General features: G+C 34.2%; 1 protein-coding gene across 4 annotated transcripts in view; it reads right to left on the reverse strand.

The window, feature by feature from the left end:
• LOC145291928 (kinesin-like protein KIF9) overlaps positions 1-16,269 on the reverse strand; it is a 223,834-nt gene that overhangs the window by 105,013 nt on the left and 102,552 nt on the right. For all 4 annotated transcript variants that reach the window (XR_013869494.1, XM_080137840.1, XM_080137839.1 and 1 more), the window contains exon 7: positions 13,735-13,950. Coding sequence is in view for 3 of the 4 variants with exons in the window: in XM_080137840.1 (XP_079993966.1) it covers positions 13,735-13,950 (216 nt within the window). In the remaining variant the exon portion in view is untranslated. The remainder of the gene's footprint in view (positions 1-13,734; positions 13,951-16,269) is intronic.

A 16,269-nucleotide genomic window follows, 5' to 3' on the forward strand; every position in this document is an offset into this window, starting at 1 on the left:
TAGTGCTACAGACAAGCTGTACAAAAAAAAAAAATTTTTTTTTTTTTTTTTTTTTTTTTTTCGTTTTGTCGCACACAGAGGGATATCTCTGCTACCATTTGTTGAGACACTTGTAGTCTGTCTAAACTGTACGAACGAACTGACTAAACCAAGATGGCCGACTCCTATTTATATCACCACAAGCAAGGGAGGTAACCATGTAACTGAAGCAAGGGAGGTAACCAATGTCTACATTAACAAGTACCACCCAGTCACATAACCTGGACCCCCTACAAGCTCGTGCTATTGCTGCAGCGGGAAACATTAGTCGAGTCAATGTTTTTACAAATATAAGTACTGCAACGAATGTGGCAGGAAGGGCTACAAAGCGACCCAGTGCAAGAAGAACAAGGTCAAGAACAGCGCCCGACAGTCTATATCCAACTTGGATTTAGATAACAACCGGCACAAATATGTCACAGTCAACATCACAAATAAAACTGTGAATCTACAATTGGATTCCGGATCAGACCTGTCCATCATTAACATTAAGACGTGGAAAAGTCTAAGGAAACCAACCATGCGGAAGACGAACAAATCAGCTCGAGCTGTGACAGGCGATAAAGTGGAATTTGAGGAAGAGGTCACACTCCCAGTGACCTTAAAATGGTGTTATTAAAAAAGTGAAAGTGTATGTACATAGAACATCCGAAAACCTCTTCGGTACTGACTGGATGGAGCGATTTGAATTGTGGGACCAACCTATGAATAAATTCTGTCATAAGGTAGAAGACTCGTCTACAGAGGAGCAACAACTGAAGGATGAGTTAAAAGTGGAATTTCCAGAAGTATTCTCACCAGGACTAGGAAAATGTACTAAGGCTATAGCAAGATTCGAACTAAAAGAAAACACTCTGCCTGTTTTCAAGAAGAAACGAAACGTCCCATCTGCAGCAATGGAGAAATCAAAAAAGGAAGCTTCAATGGAATCTGCCAAAGAAGTCCAAAAAAACTGAAACTGCAAAGCCGGAAGCTAAAAAACACACGCCAAAAGAATTCCCCAAGCCAAAGCAACTAAAGAAGGCTCAAGGGACTCCAACAGATGAAGTACTTCAACAATTTCTACACGTTCATAGGATTACACCCAACCTGAACACACCAACAACAGTCTCACCTGCAGAAACGATGTTTGCGGGGAAAATGAGATCCGTTTTTGACAAGCTCTTACCCAAACAGTCAAGGCCACTAGTGACCACTTATGTACCCAGTAAACGTTTCAGATCAGGTGAAAGAGTGTTTTTCAAAAGTTATAAAAACAACACATCATTCTGGGAGAAGGGTGCAATTACTAAGAGGGTCGGTGACATGGTATATATCATCCAAGGACCAACATATACCCACAAACGTCACCAGAACCAACTAAGATGTTGATCAGTTGAAACCAGCAACAGTCCACCATTGGAAAATGAGCCGATAGACACTGTTTTAGAAACTTTTGATCTTGAATCTTCTCAGCCAACATTTGAACTACGGCGATCGTTCCGTAAGAGAAAGGTTACCGAGCCATTGATTAAACTCTAAAAGGAAGAGGTACTGACAGCTTTTACGAACAAAAAGCTTAGGAGATGCCCCTCCATGGGATTAATGGACTATCTCATGACGTAACTTTCGGTAACGAGACCGGTGCCTGGAATCAGAGATTGGCACGCAACCAAGGAGGTTGGATGTACATGCTCCACCGTTGAGGAATGGTATTGCTCAACTCGCTTTGCCTGTAATATATGTGAGTACATGTTCGTTTCTAAAAATCCTGTGTTTCTTTCGTTTATTACCATTTAACCCCATAACAGGTTGGTTGTTTTGTTTTACAGTATTTGGCAGGAAAAAATAAAAAATAAAGGCTTTAAAAAGGCGATGACGTTTGAGATGTGGATGACATTTGAGAAGACGATTATGTATGTCACAGCGGTAATGAGAAAACGAGGAAATAAATGAACGAGTTGAAGCTCTTTCCTATTCTTTGTTCACTTTGTGACTGAGGCTACAACATGTTGGTTCCCGGACAATGTTACAGTGAACTTGAGAGCAAAGATAACTAAGGGACAACTTCACATTTCACACAGCTCCCAAATGGGGCCTCATCACTGGATGTGTTTTAACGTCATACCAGGACCTGGTTTAATGAGTTTATTTAACAAAAAAAAGAGAGACAGAAATCAAATACTTGTGTGTGTTTGTGTGAGAGAAAGATTTAGAAGGGAATAATCAGAGAGTGAGATACCATTTACATATACTGAGAGGCAAACTTTTCTCCATCGTCTTTGAGCCAAGCTAGCTGGTGGTACCACCACATGCTGCGTCTGTTCCTGTAAATGTCGAACTGCTCTCCAACGACATATATTTGGTGGGTTTCTAACTATTTTTTTGTATAATTTTTTAGTTTTCACTCATTTTCGAAAACTTTACGTATTTAACAGAGAGCTTGCCACCATTTGTCTTTTACACATACATCGATAAACATTGTACGATTTTCGAACTGATTAAACGTTTTAAAGGGAGTAAAACCATTAAAAACTTTTCCAGATAGGTAGAAGAGTAACTTATTTTGTCTTTGCTAACATTTGTTATATTTTTAATTTTTGACCACTTATTCATACGTCTGTGGATTGTAGTACAAACCCACGTGACATGACATACCCCTTGAGAAAGCAGTGATGTTGATTTTATTTTGGAAAGCATTAGAAACCTCTTATCAGTGTATTTTACATATATTATTTTTTAATAGAAATCGCATCAGACAAGGCATGAAGCCAATTGATGTAAGGAGCAAAAAAAAAATCCTACTTAAAGGTCAAAAACTGGCTAACAATAAGTGCTAGATAAAATAGATTATGACCCAGAAAACAGCAATTCTTTCTCTTTTGCCAGAAACATCGCCTATGGGATGTGAGGACTAAAGGACAAAATAAGGGTAGTGGTTGTTGAAAGTAAATCAAAGATCCATTTTTTTACTCTTCTTATGTGTTATATTCACAAGTGTTGGTTTACTAACGGAGATAATCTACATATTAATATGGTAGTACCTTTAACGTCCATTCGTACTTGTGTCATGGTTTTCAGATTATAAATTATTCGATCAGGAGATCCTATTTATTAAAAAGGAGGATAGAAGGTGATAACATACTACAAACATTAAATTAGTATATAGATACACTAATTTAATGTTCGTAGTATGTTATCACTTTTATCCTCCTTTTTAATAAATAGGATCTCCCGATCATAAAGACGCAATGTAAAAAACAAATAAATGAAATTTTAAAAAATGATGCCGTTTTGGGGTCGTATGTGAAACTAAAACCAGACAAGCAGCAAAGTCCCACCCCTACACAATAGAAATCCCCAGATGCCAGAAAGCTTTCTACTCTAATAGTTTTTTTCTTAAGACTGCTAGATTTTGGAATTCCTTTCCGGGTTTCTGCTTCCCTGACTGTCCTGACATGCAGAAGTTCAAGTGTAATGCAAACAGACATCTTGTTGCTTAACTCCCTACGTAGTACCCATAAAATTATGTCCCATATAATAGCCCCCCCCCTACATCAAACTGGCACTGTGTCTTGTTTAGGGTGAAAATACAAAAAAAAAGAGCGAAAGAAAAATGATAACATTGTTACCAATTACAGTTGCATAACCAGTTTTACTCTTTTTCTTTGAAATGAACTAAGGAACATCTCCATCATTCCAGCAATTATAGGAGCAACCAGACTCAAATATACCTGATGTACTAAGTGCAAGAGAGATTCAAGATTGCACTTAAAAGGTCGATTAGAATATTAAAAAAAATAAAAAAATTATTCGTTGGAATGTATGATAACGGGTGAATTTTTGGCATCCAGCAGGATGATCCATTGCCAGCTTTAAGAAAAAAAAAATGGGTTGATATGCCGTAAGAAAAAGAAAGTTTTTTTTTTTTTTTTTTTTTCTTACACAGGAATCACCACTTCTCAAACATATTGCATGTCACTAAGAAGGTTATTTCTGCTGAGGTGTTTGACTACTTCTCTATTTAACACAGATTCCAGCAGCTTACTTATGATGCACAGGAGACTTATTGGCCTGTACTGAGAGGGAGATAACTGATCACCTGAATTCTTAAATACAGGGCATACTGATGAGGTTTTCCAGGGTGATGGGAAGCAATTCTCCTTAAGGCAATACTCTGTAAGTATGAGTGCTAGTTTTGGTTAAAGCTTTTTGAGCACTATAATAGGAATACCGTCAGAGCCAGTTGCTTTACTGGAATCAAGGTTTTTGATTAGCTTGGCAACATCACGTACAGATATTTGTATGTCGCATAGCATGTTTTCAGATACACAAGGAAATACTGGAGGTTGGCAGCCGTGGTCGTAAAGGGTAGAATTAGCTGCAAAGTTCTTGGCAAAGAGTTTGTCTTTGTCTGATGCAGACGAGATTACCTCAGGTCCATTAATGATAATTGGGATTGAGCACACACTTCTGTTCAGGATTCTGTTTACTATTTGCCAAAACCGATGGGAACCAGGCCGTTGCTCAGCTACTTTGGATTTGACGGACTGAGCATACAACTCTCTCGCATTCTTTATTAATTTTTTACAGAGGTTGCTGGCGGTCCTGAAAACAGCTTTAGTCTCAATACATCTATTACGTTAGAAACAATGGAAAAAGTGATTTCTGTGTGTAATGACAGCAGCACATTCTGGAGATAACCATGGCTGGCTGTTAGGTTTTTGCTGGAACTTTTTCAAGGGTATGAAACGGTCTATACTTACAATTAACCATTCCATCAGGTCTGATACTACAAAGGACACATGGAATGCAGAGGTAGATCTGATATAAATGTGCGGAAGCTATCCCAGTCAGCCATAGAGTATCGATATACTGCACGATGAAGAGGTATCTTAACTGATATGGAAGATCCCAGTGAAGGCAGAACGGAGGATGAACATAGCTCAGGGAAAGTTGTGAGAAAAAAGTCTAGGAGACTTGCATACTGGCCGTCAGTGTCGAGGACACGGTGGGTTCATGAACAATCTAAGTAAGGTCATAAGCAATGGAGAAATTGTAACAGAACCTCCCTTTGTCATCGGTCGGTCTTGTTTGAGTGGGTTAACCATTTCACATTGTGAACATTGAAGTCTCCACAGATATGAATGTTTGCTGAGGAGTATGCAGACAGGACATGGTCAATTTTCTTAGATATACTTTTAAAGATAGTAACATCACTGTTGTGGGGGCGATAGAATGCAAATATGAACGCAGTAGCATGAGCAAGTGCAACCCGGAAGCACATATAGGGTAAATTAGGATCTTCTCTGGAGATGTCCCTGCCACATGGAAAGTCGTCTTTAATGTAGTCACATACTCCATGCCCATGGCGATCTTGGGGTCGGGTTGAGAGGTTAAGTTAGAGTATCCTTTAATTTCAAACTCGTCTAGGGAAGTAGTCGGTCCAATGCCAGTTTCACTTAGGAATGATAGGTCTGGTTTAGTCTCTTGTAATAGAGTTTGAACGTCTGGATGGTTGAAGCATAGACCCCTAATGTTGGAGAAGGAGACTAGGTAGTGGAGGTCTACGTTGAAAGTTGGAGATCTGGGTTCGATTGAGTATTTTTTCTGGAAACCTTTCATGATTGATATTTGGGATTTGTGAAATAGGTCGACAGACTTGCTTATGGCAGGGCAAAAAGTAAGAGAAAAAGAAACAAAGAAATTTTTTTTTTATGGATTCCTTAAAAGATTGTATGAGCATAAAAAAATATTTTTGTGAAAAAAAATCTTTTCAGCTTTTTGTTTCCATTCCCTGAAAAGATTTTGTAAAAACTTCCCGTTTTCTTATTCCAATCAAATAATCTTCAGGATTTTTTAATTCTTTCTACATATTCCATGAATTGAGTAAAAAATAAAAAAGATAAAATCAATAAATAATTTCAGTTTATATATATATATATATTGCCCCCCCCCCCGACAAAAAGAGGGTGGACCTGTAAATTCACCCTTGTTTGTTCGTCTGTCCGCACTTTTCTCAATAACTGTGCCTTGGAATTTTTTTAAATTTTGCACAAACATTAAACATGGTATAAGTAAAAAAAGTAACAGAACGGATTTTCTGAGAAAACTCCGGTTGCCCCCCTAGGGGCGCCTTTCGGATTAAAATAGCTAAAATTGACACTTTTGTGCTTAAAAAAAAAAAAAAAAAAAAAAAAAAATGATGCCTTGGATTTTTATAAAACTTTCTGAAAAGTTGTAACTAACTGATTTCTATATAATTTTGTTTGTCTATACTTCGCAATAACTCTTGGGTGTGCCCCAGGGGCTCTTTTAGGGCTAATAAAAGCACTCTGTTTTGGGGACTATTTTACCATATTTGTTCAAAATTTTCTGTGTATGTCTATTTAGCAGTTTTGTATGGTGCTGCACTCAAATTTAAATATGTTAAGGCTTTGGGGACTTTTGGGACTAAATGGGAGAGGAGGGGCAAATGATGGATCTAGTCATTTCTTTTTTTTTTTGCATGGTGCAGAACTCAAATTTACATATGTTAAGGCCTAAAACTGCACTGTTTATCCATTTTCACCAGGATTTTACGTCCCCTAGGGACTTTGGGATTGAATGGGGGAGGGGATGCTGAACTTGGTCATTTTACTGTGCACTCGCTGTGCACTCACGGGGGACCATGCATGCTTTATTTATTTATTTTTTTTTTTTTTCAAATAATGGTATAAGCAATTAAATTTTTAGAGGCCTCGTCATCTCTTTAAACTTTGCCCATCCATCAACCTCTATGGTTAAGTCTGAAATAGCATTTTAATCGCTCCATTCCCATATTTCACTCGAATCTGTTTAGTTTTTAGCATTTCAGCTCCCACTCCCATTTAAAGACCGACCAGCTTGTTTTCAGATTGTTAACCAGGTTCACCCCAAGACCAATGGTCGCTGCCAACAACAACGGCAAATAACTATTACGATAACGCAAATCTATTCACAAATTTTTATCGAAAGAGGTGAAGAGTACTGAAAATGTGGGGAATCCAGTTGTCACTCAGACTCTGGGGAACACCATCGGTTTTTATCAGTGGGCAATCTCTGATGATGACTTGTGTGAGAACTCCTAGTGAGTAAAATAAAGAAATCTTATAAACTTCCTCCTCCTAAAAAAAGCGACATCAGCCTCGGTTGATACCAACACAAAATAACCAGGAGGATGGGAAAAAACAGAGAAGAGAGAGCATAAAGAGTACTGAGACCTTGGGGTAGTTTATTGTCATCCAAATTCTGGAGAAGACCAATGGTCGTTGCCAGCAAGAAATTAATGGTAAGCAGCTGTTGCAATAATGCAAAGTTATTTGACATGTTTATTGAAAGAGGTGGAGAGTAAGAAATCAATGGTGAGTGCCTTCATATGACAGCAGCAATTCCATAGTTTTGTAAAACTGACTTAACGGGCTACCGTCTTTAAAAAAATATCCTTAATTAAACTTAATACTAAACCTAACATTGAATTGACAACTTAACTCCCCCCTCCATAAGTCTGGTTATCCCCCCCCCCACCCTCGAATGCTTTACATTAACTTCACGGAGTCTGCGTTCATGCTGGATAGCAATAAGCAACAGATAATTAAGTAGTTCCATGTTGGAGAATTTCTTGAGTTAATATATTTCCCTGGGCAACGCCAGGACATGGGTAAGCTAGTATATATACATTTTTTTTTTCTTTCAGTCTATGGTGTTCAATTTTTGTTTAAAAAAATTTAAAAAAAACGCAAAAAACAAAGCAATTTCACTTTCCCTGGCTGTCCCTAGTTAAGTGTATTGAATCGTGTGTCACGTGTTTTTAATGTTCAATGCCAGCCGAGTTAGTTTTATCAATTTCAACTGATAAACCTTTTTTATTTTAAAAAAGGTTTATTTATAGCGCAGCTGATTTAGGTTGACACGAAAAGACCAGAAATTTCAATGTACATCACGAAAAACAAAATGCTTTCAGACAAGTTTTTATCAGTTACACAAATTGATAATATTACAGTCTAATGCCAGACATGTTTTTTTCACATGAAGAAAAATGTTGAAATATAAATTTATTAAAGCCACGCCATTTTTTTTTTTTTTTTACACAGATTTTATAAACATCACTTGTGAAAATCTAGAGTGAAAAGGTACAATCATTTTCATCTTTATTCAATCAAAAATCAGTGCTTGTGTAGAATAGTGATGTTTTAAACCAACGCATTTCAGGTGAAAACATTACATACTTACGTGTCAAGTCGAAATTAATATACATTCTACCAAAAAATTATCCAGTAGAAAAATAATTACAAGTAAAAAGAAAATTTGTCAATTTATAAAGTTTTGTCGTATGTTTTAATATTGGAGAGTTTGCAGGATCCAGGTGAGGTAACTGAAATCGATCATTTTTTTTATTTATTTTTTACATGAGGATCACCACTTATCAAGGCCCAGGGGCTACTCGAGGATAAGGGTTAATGGGTATACATTTGTCATTGTGATTTTAGCGTAGTAAACATTGGTGGGAATTTTATAATTTGGATTACTTAGGGGGACGGTTCAATAAGAACTTGTTCACGTTGGACTTGAAGACAATCAGGTTGTAGTCAGCTGGAAAGCAGGCAAACAGAGTTCCACAAACGTAATTGTAACGGATTTTCTTTTAATAAATCTTCTACTGAATCATTTTTTCATAATTTTGTAAATGTATACTAATTCGCATATAACACGTAAAAATGTATTAATCTATACTTATTATAAAACATTATAAATTGTATTAATGCCCTAACTATTATAAAACATAAATAGTAAGAGCCAGATACGTCCAAGAATGGAGTACTGTTGCTACATCTGGGCAGGAGCTGCTACAAAGACATTATCCTGCCTTGATAGAGTTCAAAATAGACTTCATAGCTTAGTAGGGGATGCCCTTTTCTCTTCTCTGCAATCCCTTTCTCACAGAAGAGATGTTGCGAGCCTGTCTCTGCTTTATCATTATTTTTATGGCAAGTGCTCATTTTGAACTCCAATCTATGGTCCCCCTCGCCAAACTTTCACAAGGACCACTCGTCTAACTGAAAACACTATCAATAATTTCCCCTACTCTTCATCTATGCCTAAACCTAAACGTATATTCCATGAACAAAGTTTTTCTTAGAACTGCACGCCTATGGAACTGTCTTCCGTATACCTGCTTTTCGGCTGACTATAATATGGTTGTCTTCAAGTTCAACGTAAACAAGTTCTTGATGAGCTATTCAACTTAAGTTATCTAATTTCCACTACAAACGATTACTATGATTTTGATACTGTACACTCTTTAACCCTTATCCTCGAGTGGCCTCTGAGCCTTGGTAAGTGGTGACACCTATCTAAAAAAAAATAGTATTCATATTTTAATTATAATAAAACCTTATAAATTGTGTTAATGTGTAGCGCCACTCGCTCTACGACTTTTAGTTTCGGAGGAGATAGAGTTTGAAAATATGGAGACAGTGAGTTTTATCAATTAGATTACTATTTCATTACTATCTTAGTCTGTGGGCATCGGGTAGGATTGAGAGAATAATTTAAATGGAAATATAAAACGTTTGAAATAAATATATCATTCAGCAGTTGACAAAATATGAAGTTTAAATTTAACAGTTTGTATAAACATTTACTTTGTTACCATATTCTAAATAACGACTCAGTGTTAAGTGGTTACATGTGAGAATGTATTTTATAGGGAGGGAATAAGGCTGTTATCCTCTATTGTAAAAGCGACTTTGAGAGAGACAGTAATCTCGGAAGAAATGTAATTATTTGTAATAAATTAAAAACATTTTTTGTGAAGCAGGCTGTAGAGAGTTGTGTTGTTATTGAACGAAAAGAAGGGACTTGGTTATTTTCTTAAACAGGACGGAACAATAAAATTGCGGCCCTAGAAAAGACAACGTGATTTCATTTCTGTTTGATGAAAACCGTTTTTTTTTGTGTTGTTATTGTTGTTGCAGATTGTCTACTAGTTGGCCAGTTGTGTACAAATCCCAAAATGACACAATGTTCAACAAGCGAGATTGGAGATGCACCGCTATACAACTCATGCTCTCTACCGATCCAAGTTATGACAACAGGACTATTGACAGCACCTTCAAAATTCAAACTCTGATGGTTCAATGCATGAGGGCACAGATCAATTAAGTTTCCAGCAATGTTATGCTCTTTGATGTGGTTTAAAAAAAGGGCCACATCATGCCACCTCACATCTTCAAAGTTGGCTTGAAAGTCAACACCAAAGTGTACCTGGATCCACTAAAGAGTGTGATGATACCCTCGTGCAATCAGGTGACCACTGACAGACCTTGGATGTGGCAACAAGACTTGGCGCTGGGCCACAGAGAGACCCAGGCTTGGCTTCAGAAGGAGGGCTACAACTTTGTACCCTTTTTTCATTGCCCTCCCTCCTTCCTGGACCTGAACCAGCTGAACTACTTCGTTTGGTCATATGTTGAGAACATCACCAACATGACCTCCCACAACAAAAACGCCAACCTGATCACCACCATTCGCCAAGCTCCCGCTGGCACTCGTGGAAAAGGCATGCTCCCAGTTCTGAACCCGCATTGAGGCGGTGATTGAGGTTGAAGGCAGCTACATTGAATAAATGTCAGCTCTACTACATAATCAAGTTCCCGGAATTGATTTTTTCAATAAAACTTTTAAAATAAATCTGTAGTGTTGGTTTCTTTAGGGCGACAAATTTATTGCTCCACCTTGTAAACCACAGTCTCTATCAAGTTCCATCATGAAATTTTCATGGCAAGTGCTCGACTGAGCTTCAATCTATGCCCACCAACTGTAAGACGTTTCCAACAAATACTCGTCTAGCTATAACCAATATCAACAATTTTCCTTTCACCGAAGATCTGATTGAAGGTGAAAGTGGCTATATTGAATAGATATCAGCTCTACTACATAATCAAGTGATTTGAATTGATTTTTTTTAATAAAAGTTTTAAAATAAAGCTGTAGTGTTGTTTTATTTAGGGCAACAAATTTGTTGTTCCACCTTGTAATCGTAGAATTTAAAGGGGAAAAGCTAAGATCATTTTATTAAATAGGATGACTTTTTTAAAACTGCTATGTTTAAAAATGCTTATATTCAGAACGTCAGGAAATTTTATTTGATATCCTAATGATTTGGCAAGCAGAGAGCAGGTTCAATGCATTACATAAGTTAAGAAAGCTTTGACAATGCAAGGTTGTGAGTACTAAATAAATTGAAAGAATGTCCAAGTGAAAATTTAGATCATGAGATAATGTTATATAATGTAACAAGTTTGTATTACTTTTTTTGCATAGAAATTGTCTCAGACAAGGCATGGAGCCACTTGATGTAAGGAGCTAAGAAAAAAACAAACAAAAAAAACAAAAAAACAAAGCCACTCCAAGATTACAAACTAGCCAACAGTAAGTGTTCGAGAGATAGATTCCGACCAAGAAAACAGCAATTCTTCCCTTTTTGTCGGAAACATCGCTCATAGAATGTGAGGACTAAAGGACTGTGAGGACTTTTTATTTTCTTACTTATTGTTTTAGTGATCAATAGTGTGCTATGCAGTGTCCAAATTCTGTGATATTTCGAGATTGAACATCTCCTTTTCAAATCATATGTTCAGACATAAAAGCTACAATTGAACTTGCTCACACCTTGCAATGAACTTATTGACCAATAAATCGACAATGTTGACTGAACAGTTTTTATAGAAATTTGGTTGATCTCTTTTTTTGTTTAGTTTTATTTCTTATCAGGACGCCATTTTTTCTGGGATCATTTTCGAATGTGAATGTGCCCAATCTCTTCCGTTTTTTGAAATCATGAATCTCTTTTTATCTCCTGCTGAGTTACCAGCCATGACTAACGAGCTTACCTTCTAAACACTAGGAAATTGTTTACGTATTGATCTTAAACAGTCCCCAATGACAGAAGGCGAGTGGGTGGGTGGGGGGCTCTATTAACTGAACTCTTTCTCAGAACGTTGCTTATAATAGTAAAAATAATATAGCAAATCTTTGGAAACAAAAACAAAATAACAAACATAAATCAGCACAACTACAAGATGCCTTCAATAAGATTCCAGACTTTTTTCATATAAGCATTTAAAATTTTCATAGATTCTTTAAAATTCAGTATGCTATACATCTCATGAGATGACTGATCTATTTTTATGATTTCATGTTCAAGTGAACACTTACAGCAGGAATTGGAATCCATCCATCCATAGCCTTGAGCCCCTGAAGGGGCACAGGCTATCTACAACTTTGTAGGTGCTTTTGTAGTGACAGTTCTTTTTATGGGGTGAGGGTGCTGACCCCACGCCCAACCTTCCCAGAAGGTATATACAGCACCTAGCCTTCCCAAATGGTCACCCATCTGGTACTGGCCAGGCTCAACGTTGCTCAACTTCAATGATCTGGCGAGAATCGGTGTGTCAACGTGATTGTGCCGTACTAGGAATTGGAATACACTCTACTAAAGCCTGATTGTCACAGCTGGTGAATTTCAAGAATGCAATCTGGACATGAGGACATTTTAGAAGAACGAGATGCAATAAAATTTTGTTTTAAACTCGAAAAAATGCCACAGAAACGTATGGAATGCTTCAGATTGCTTTTGGATTATCTTGCATGAATCAAGTGTCAGTTTCTGAGTGGCATAAGAGATTTGAGGAAGGCAGGGAGTCTGTGAAGGATAGTGTGAAGCGTGGGGGGGGGACAGTAAGAAAGTAAGAACACCAGAGTTGATTGGCCAAATACTGATTGACCCTCTCTATAGTCAAGACCTTGCTCCCTGTGACTTTTGGTTATTCCCTAAACTAAAGGAAAACATCAGAGGCTGTTGTTATGAGACACTTGGGGAGTTGAAAGTGACGAGCGTAATCGATATGCTCACACAAGAGGACTTCCATGGGGCCCTCTAGAAGTTGTTCGGATGGTACAACAAGTGCATTGCAGCCAGAGGAGATTACTTCAAACGTGACTAGAGTTTCATGTGTGTACTTTCAATAAAAGTGCCCGTACGAAAAAGTCTGTTATTGGAGAAATTCTGTTCAGAGTCGAGACTTCAGAGAAATAGATTTATAGGACTTAAATTTGTATTAGTTGGACTATGTTTCAGCCCATAAAATCTCCGACCTTCTTCATCTTCATTCAATGAACGATGCTTCTGACAAAGGAGGAAGAATTGCTGTTTTCTGGGTCAAAATCTATCTATATAATATTTATCATTGGCTAGTTTTTGACCTTGAAGAGGTATTTTTTTTAGCTCCTTACATCATGTGGCTTTTTTTGTTTTGTTTTTATTTTACAAAGGAATCACCACTTATCAAGGCCCAGAGGCCATTCGAGCATAAGGATTAAAGAGCGTACAGCAGTCAAAGGGACAATATCATAGCAATCGTTAGAAGTGTAAATTTGGTAAATTGGATTACTTAAGGGAAACTGCTTATCAAGAACGAAACCAACTATGGAGCAATTAACTTTTCTTCTTCTTGTTCCAAGATAGCTACAAACATGCTTGACAAAGGTCGAAGGCTACATCGACCGAAACGTTGCACAAATAGCACTCAAGATGAAATAATAGTCCGGTCAAAACAAGTAATACAAAAAGTCAACCCTCATCTAAAAAATTTAAAAAATGTAAAAAAAATGACGTAAAAATAAAAAATGTCTTACAGTTTCATCGATTTGTTCAGGTTCTGACCAAATGTTTGCAATGAGCACTGTATTGCAGTTGCCGCCGACAGAGTCTTTCAGGAAATGTGTGAGCTTGGATTGGCGGAAAGGGATGTGCTTCCTATTCTCATCAGCCATGGCCATCACAACTTGCCGTAAAAATGACTGGGATTTATTGATGTGTTGGGTTTCCATTTGCAGCTTATTATTACTGGACTAGAAAATGAAAATAAACAACACAAAAATAAATGATAAATGGATACAAAATAACATATAAAAAAAACAAAAAGTAAATGCTAAATAAATACAAAATGAGGAACAAAATTTAAATGATGAGATTATAAAAAGCAAAATTTAAATGATAAAATTATAAAAAGCAAAATTTAAATGATAAAATTATAAAAAAACAATTTAAATGATAAAATTATAAAAAGCAAAATTTAAATGATGAAATTATAAAAAAACAATTTAAATGATAAAATTATAAAAAGCAAAATTTAAATGATAAAATTATAAAAAGCAAAATTTAAATGATAAAATTATAAAAAGCAAAATTTAAATGATAAAATTATAAAAAGCAAAATTTAAATAAAATCATAAAAAGCAAAATTTAAATAAAATTATATATAAAAAAAAATTTAAATGATAAAATTATAAAAAAAACAAAATTTGAATGATAAAATTATAAAAAAAACAAAATTTAAATGAGAAAATTATAAAAAGCAAAATTTAAATAAAATCATAAAAATAATTTTTTTTAAATTATAAAAAAATTTAAATGATAAAATTATAAAATAAACAAAATTTAAATGATAATATTATTTAAAAAAAAACAAATTTAAATGATAATATTATAAAACAACAAAATTTGAATGATAAAATTATAAAAAGCAAAATTTCAATAAATTATTAAAAAAAAACAAATTTAAATAAAATTATATAAAAAAAATTAAATGATAAAATTATGAAAAGCAAAATTTAAATAAAATTATAAAAAAACAAAATTTAAATAAATTATATAAAAAATGTAAATGATAAAATTATAAAAAGCAAAATTTCAATAAATTATAAAAAAAACAAAATTTAAATAAAATTATATAAAAAATTTAAATGATAAAATTATAAAAAGCAAAATTTAAATAAAATTATAAAAAAAACAAAATGATAAAATCATAAAAAAACAAAATGTAAATGATAAAATTATAAAAAGCAAAATTTAAATAAAATTATTAAAAAAAATTTTATAAAATTATAAAAAACAAAATTTTAATGAAAATTTAAAAACAATTTAAGTGATAAAATAAAAAACAAAATTTAAATAAAATTATAAAAAACAAAATTAAATAATAAAATTATAAAAAACAAAATTCAAATGATCAATTAAAAAAAGAATTGATAAAATTATAAGAACAAAATTTAAGTGATAAAATTATGTAAAAACACAAAATTTTAATGATAAAATTACAAAAAACGAAATTTAAATAACAAAATTATGAAAAAAAAAAGATTTAATGAAAAAATTATAAAAAACAAACTGTAATACACAAAAATTAAGATATATTGTTTAGAATAACTAAAATGTTTGTCGACATAAACGTTTTGTTCGGATTTTAATCATCATAAACTTAATATTAAATGGAACTGAATAGTTAAAGGAAGTTAAAATTTTGCAAATTATAATTTTCAACAAAAGATAAAGATAATTATTTCCTTATTCCATGGAGTTTAAAAAATTGACTTTTTCCTTCAGAGGAAAAACAGCAAAATAATTTATGTACACTAGCTATAATTTTGCTGGTTAAAACAAAAATTTAAAGCTTCGATATTATATATATATATATATATATATATATATATATATATATATATATGAGGGAAATCAAATTATGCAAATTAACATTTAAAATCATATTGTTCAAAAACAAGGACTACAAGATACAATTAATTACTTATATATTGTATTACTTGTTTTTAAAACAATACATTTTGTAAATTCTAATTTGCATAATTTAATTGCTCATATATATATATATATATATATATATATATATATATTAATGCTCTATCTCGAATATTGAGCATTTTCTCAGGATAGGATTGAACTATAAATATTGATATTTATATATGACCTAGCGGTGGAAATTCCACAGGGAAGTCATATGTAATATATTGATGTTGGCATTCTGTAGATGATAAGTCTAAATGGAGACGCTCTGAAATTGTCGCTTTTTTTGTTAAAACTGCAAAAGTATTTATCTTAACTAGCACGAACACTCGGCAAAGCCTGGTCGTAAAGTACGCTTAAGTATGATATTGTAATTCTTGCAGATTTTGTATATATTTTTATTGAGTTAATGTTCTATCGATTTTTATATATTAGAAAGTTGCAATTTAAAAATATAAAGAGAGATATATCTATATGTCTTGGGTGAATTAGTTTGAATCGAAACTGAAAAAAATCTTATGAAAAAAATATATGTATATATAACTTGAGTTCCTTCAGCCATAATCGAAACCAAAACCAAAACTTATGAA

This window comes from Euprymna scolopes, chromosome 13 (assembly GCF_053919585.1).
Source record: "Euprymna scolopes isolate OS-2025 chromosome 13, ASM5391958v1, whole genome shotgun sequence".
In the NCBI taxonomy this organism is placed as follows: domain Eukaryota; kingdom Metazoa; phylum Mollusca; class Cephalopoda; order Sepiida; family Sepiolidae; genus Euprymna; species Euprymna scolopes.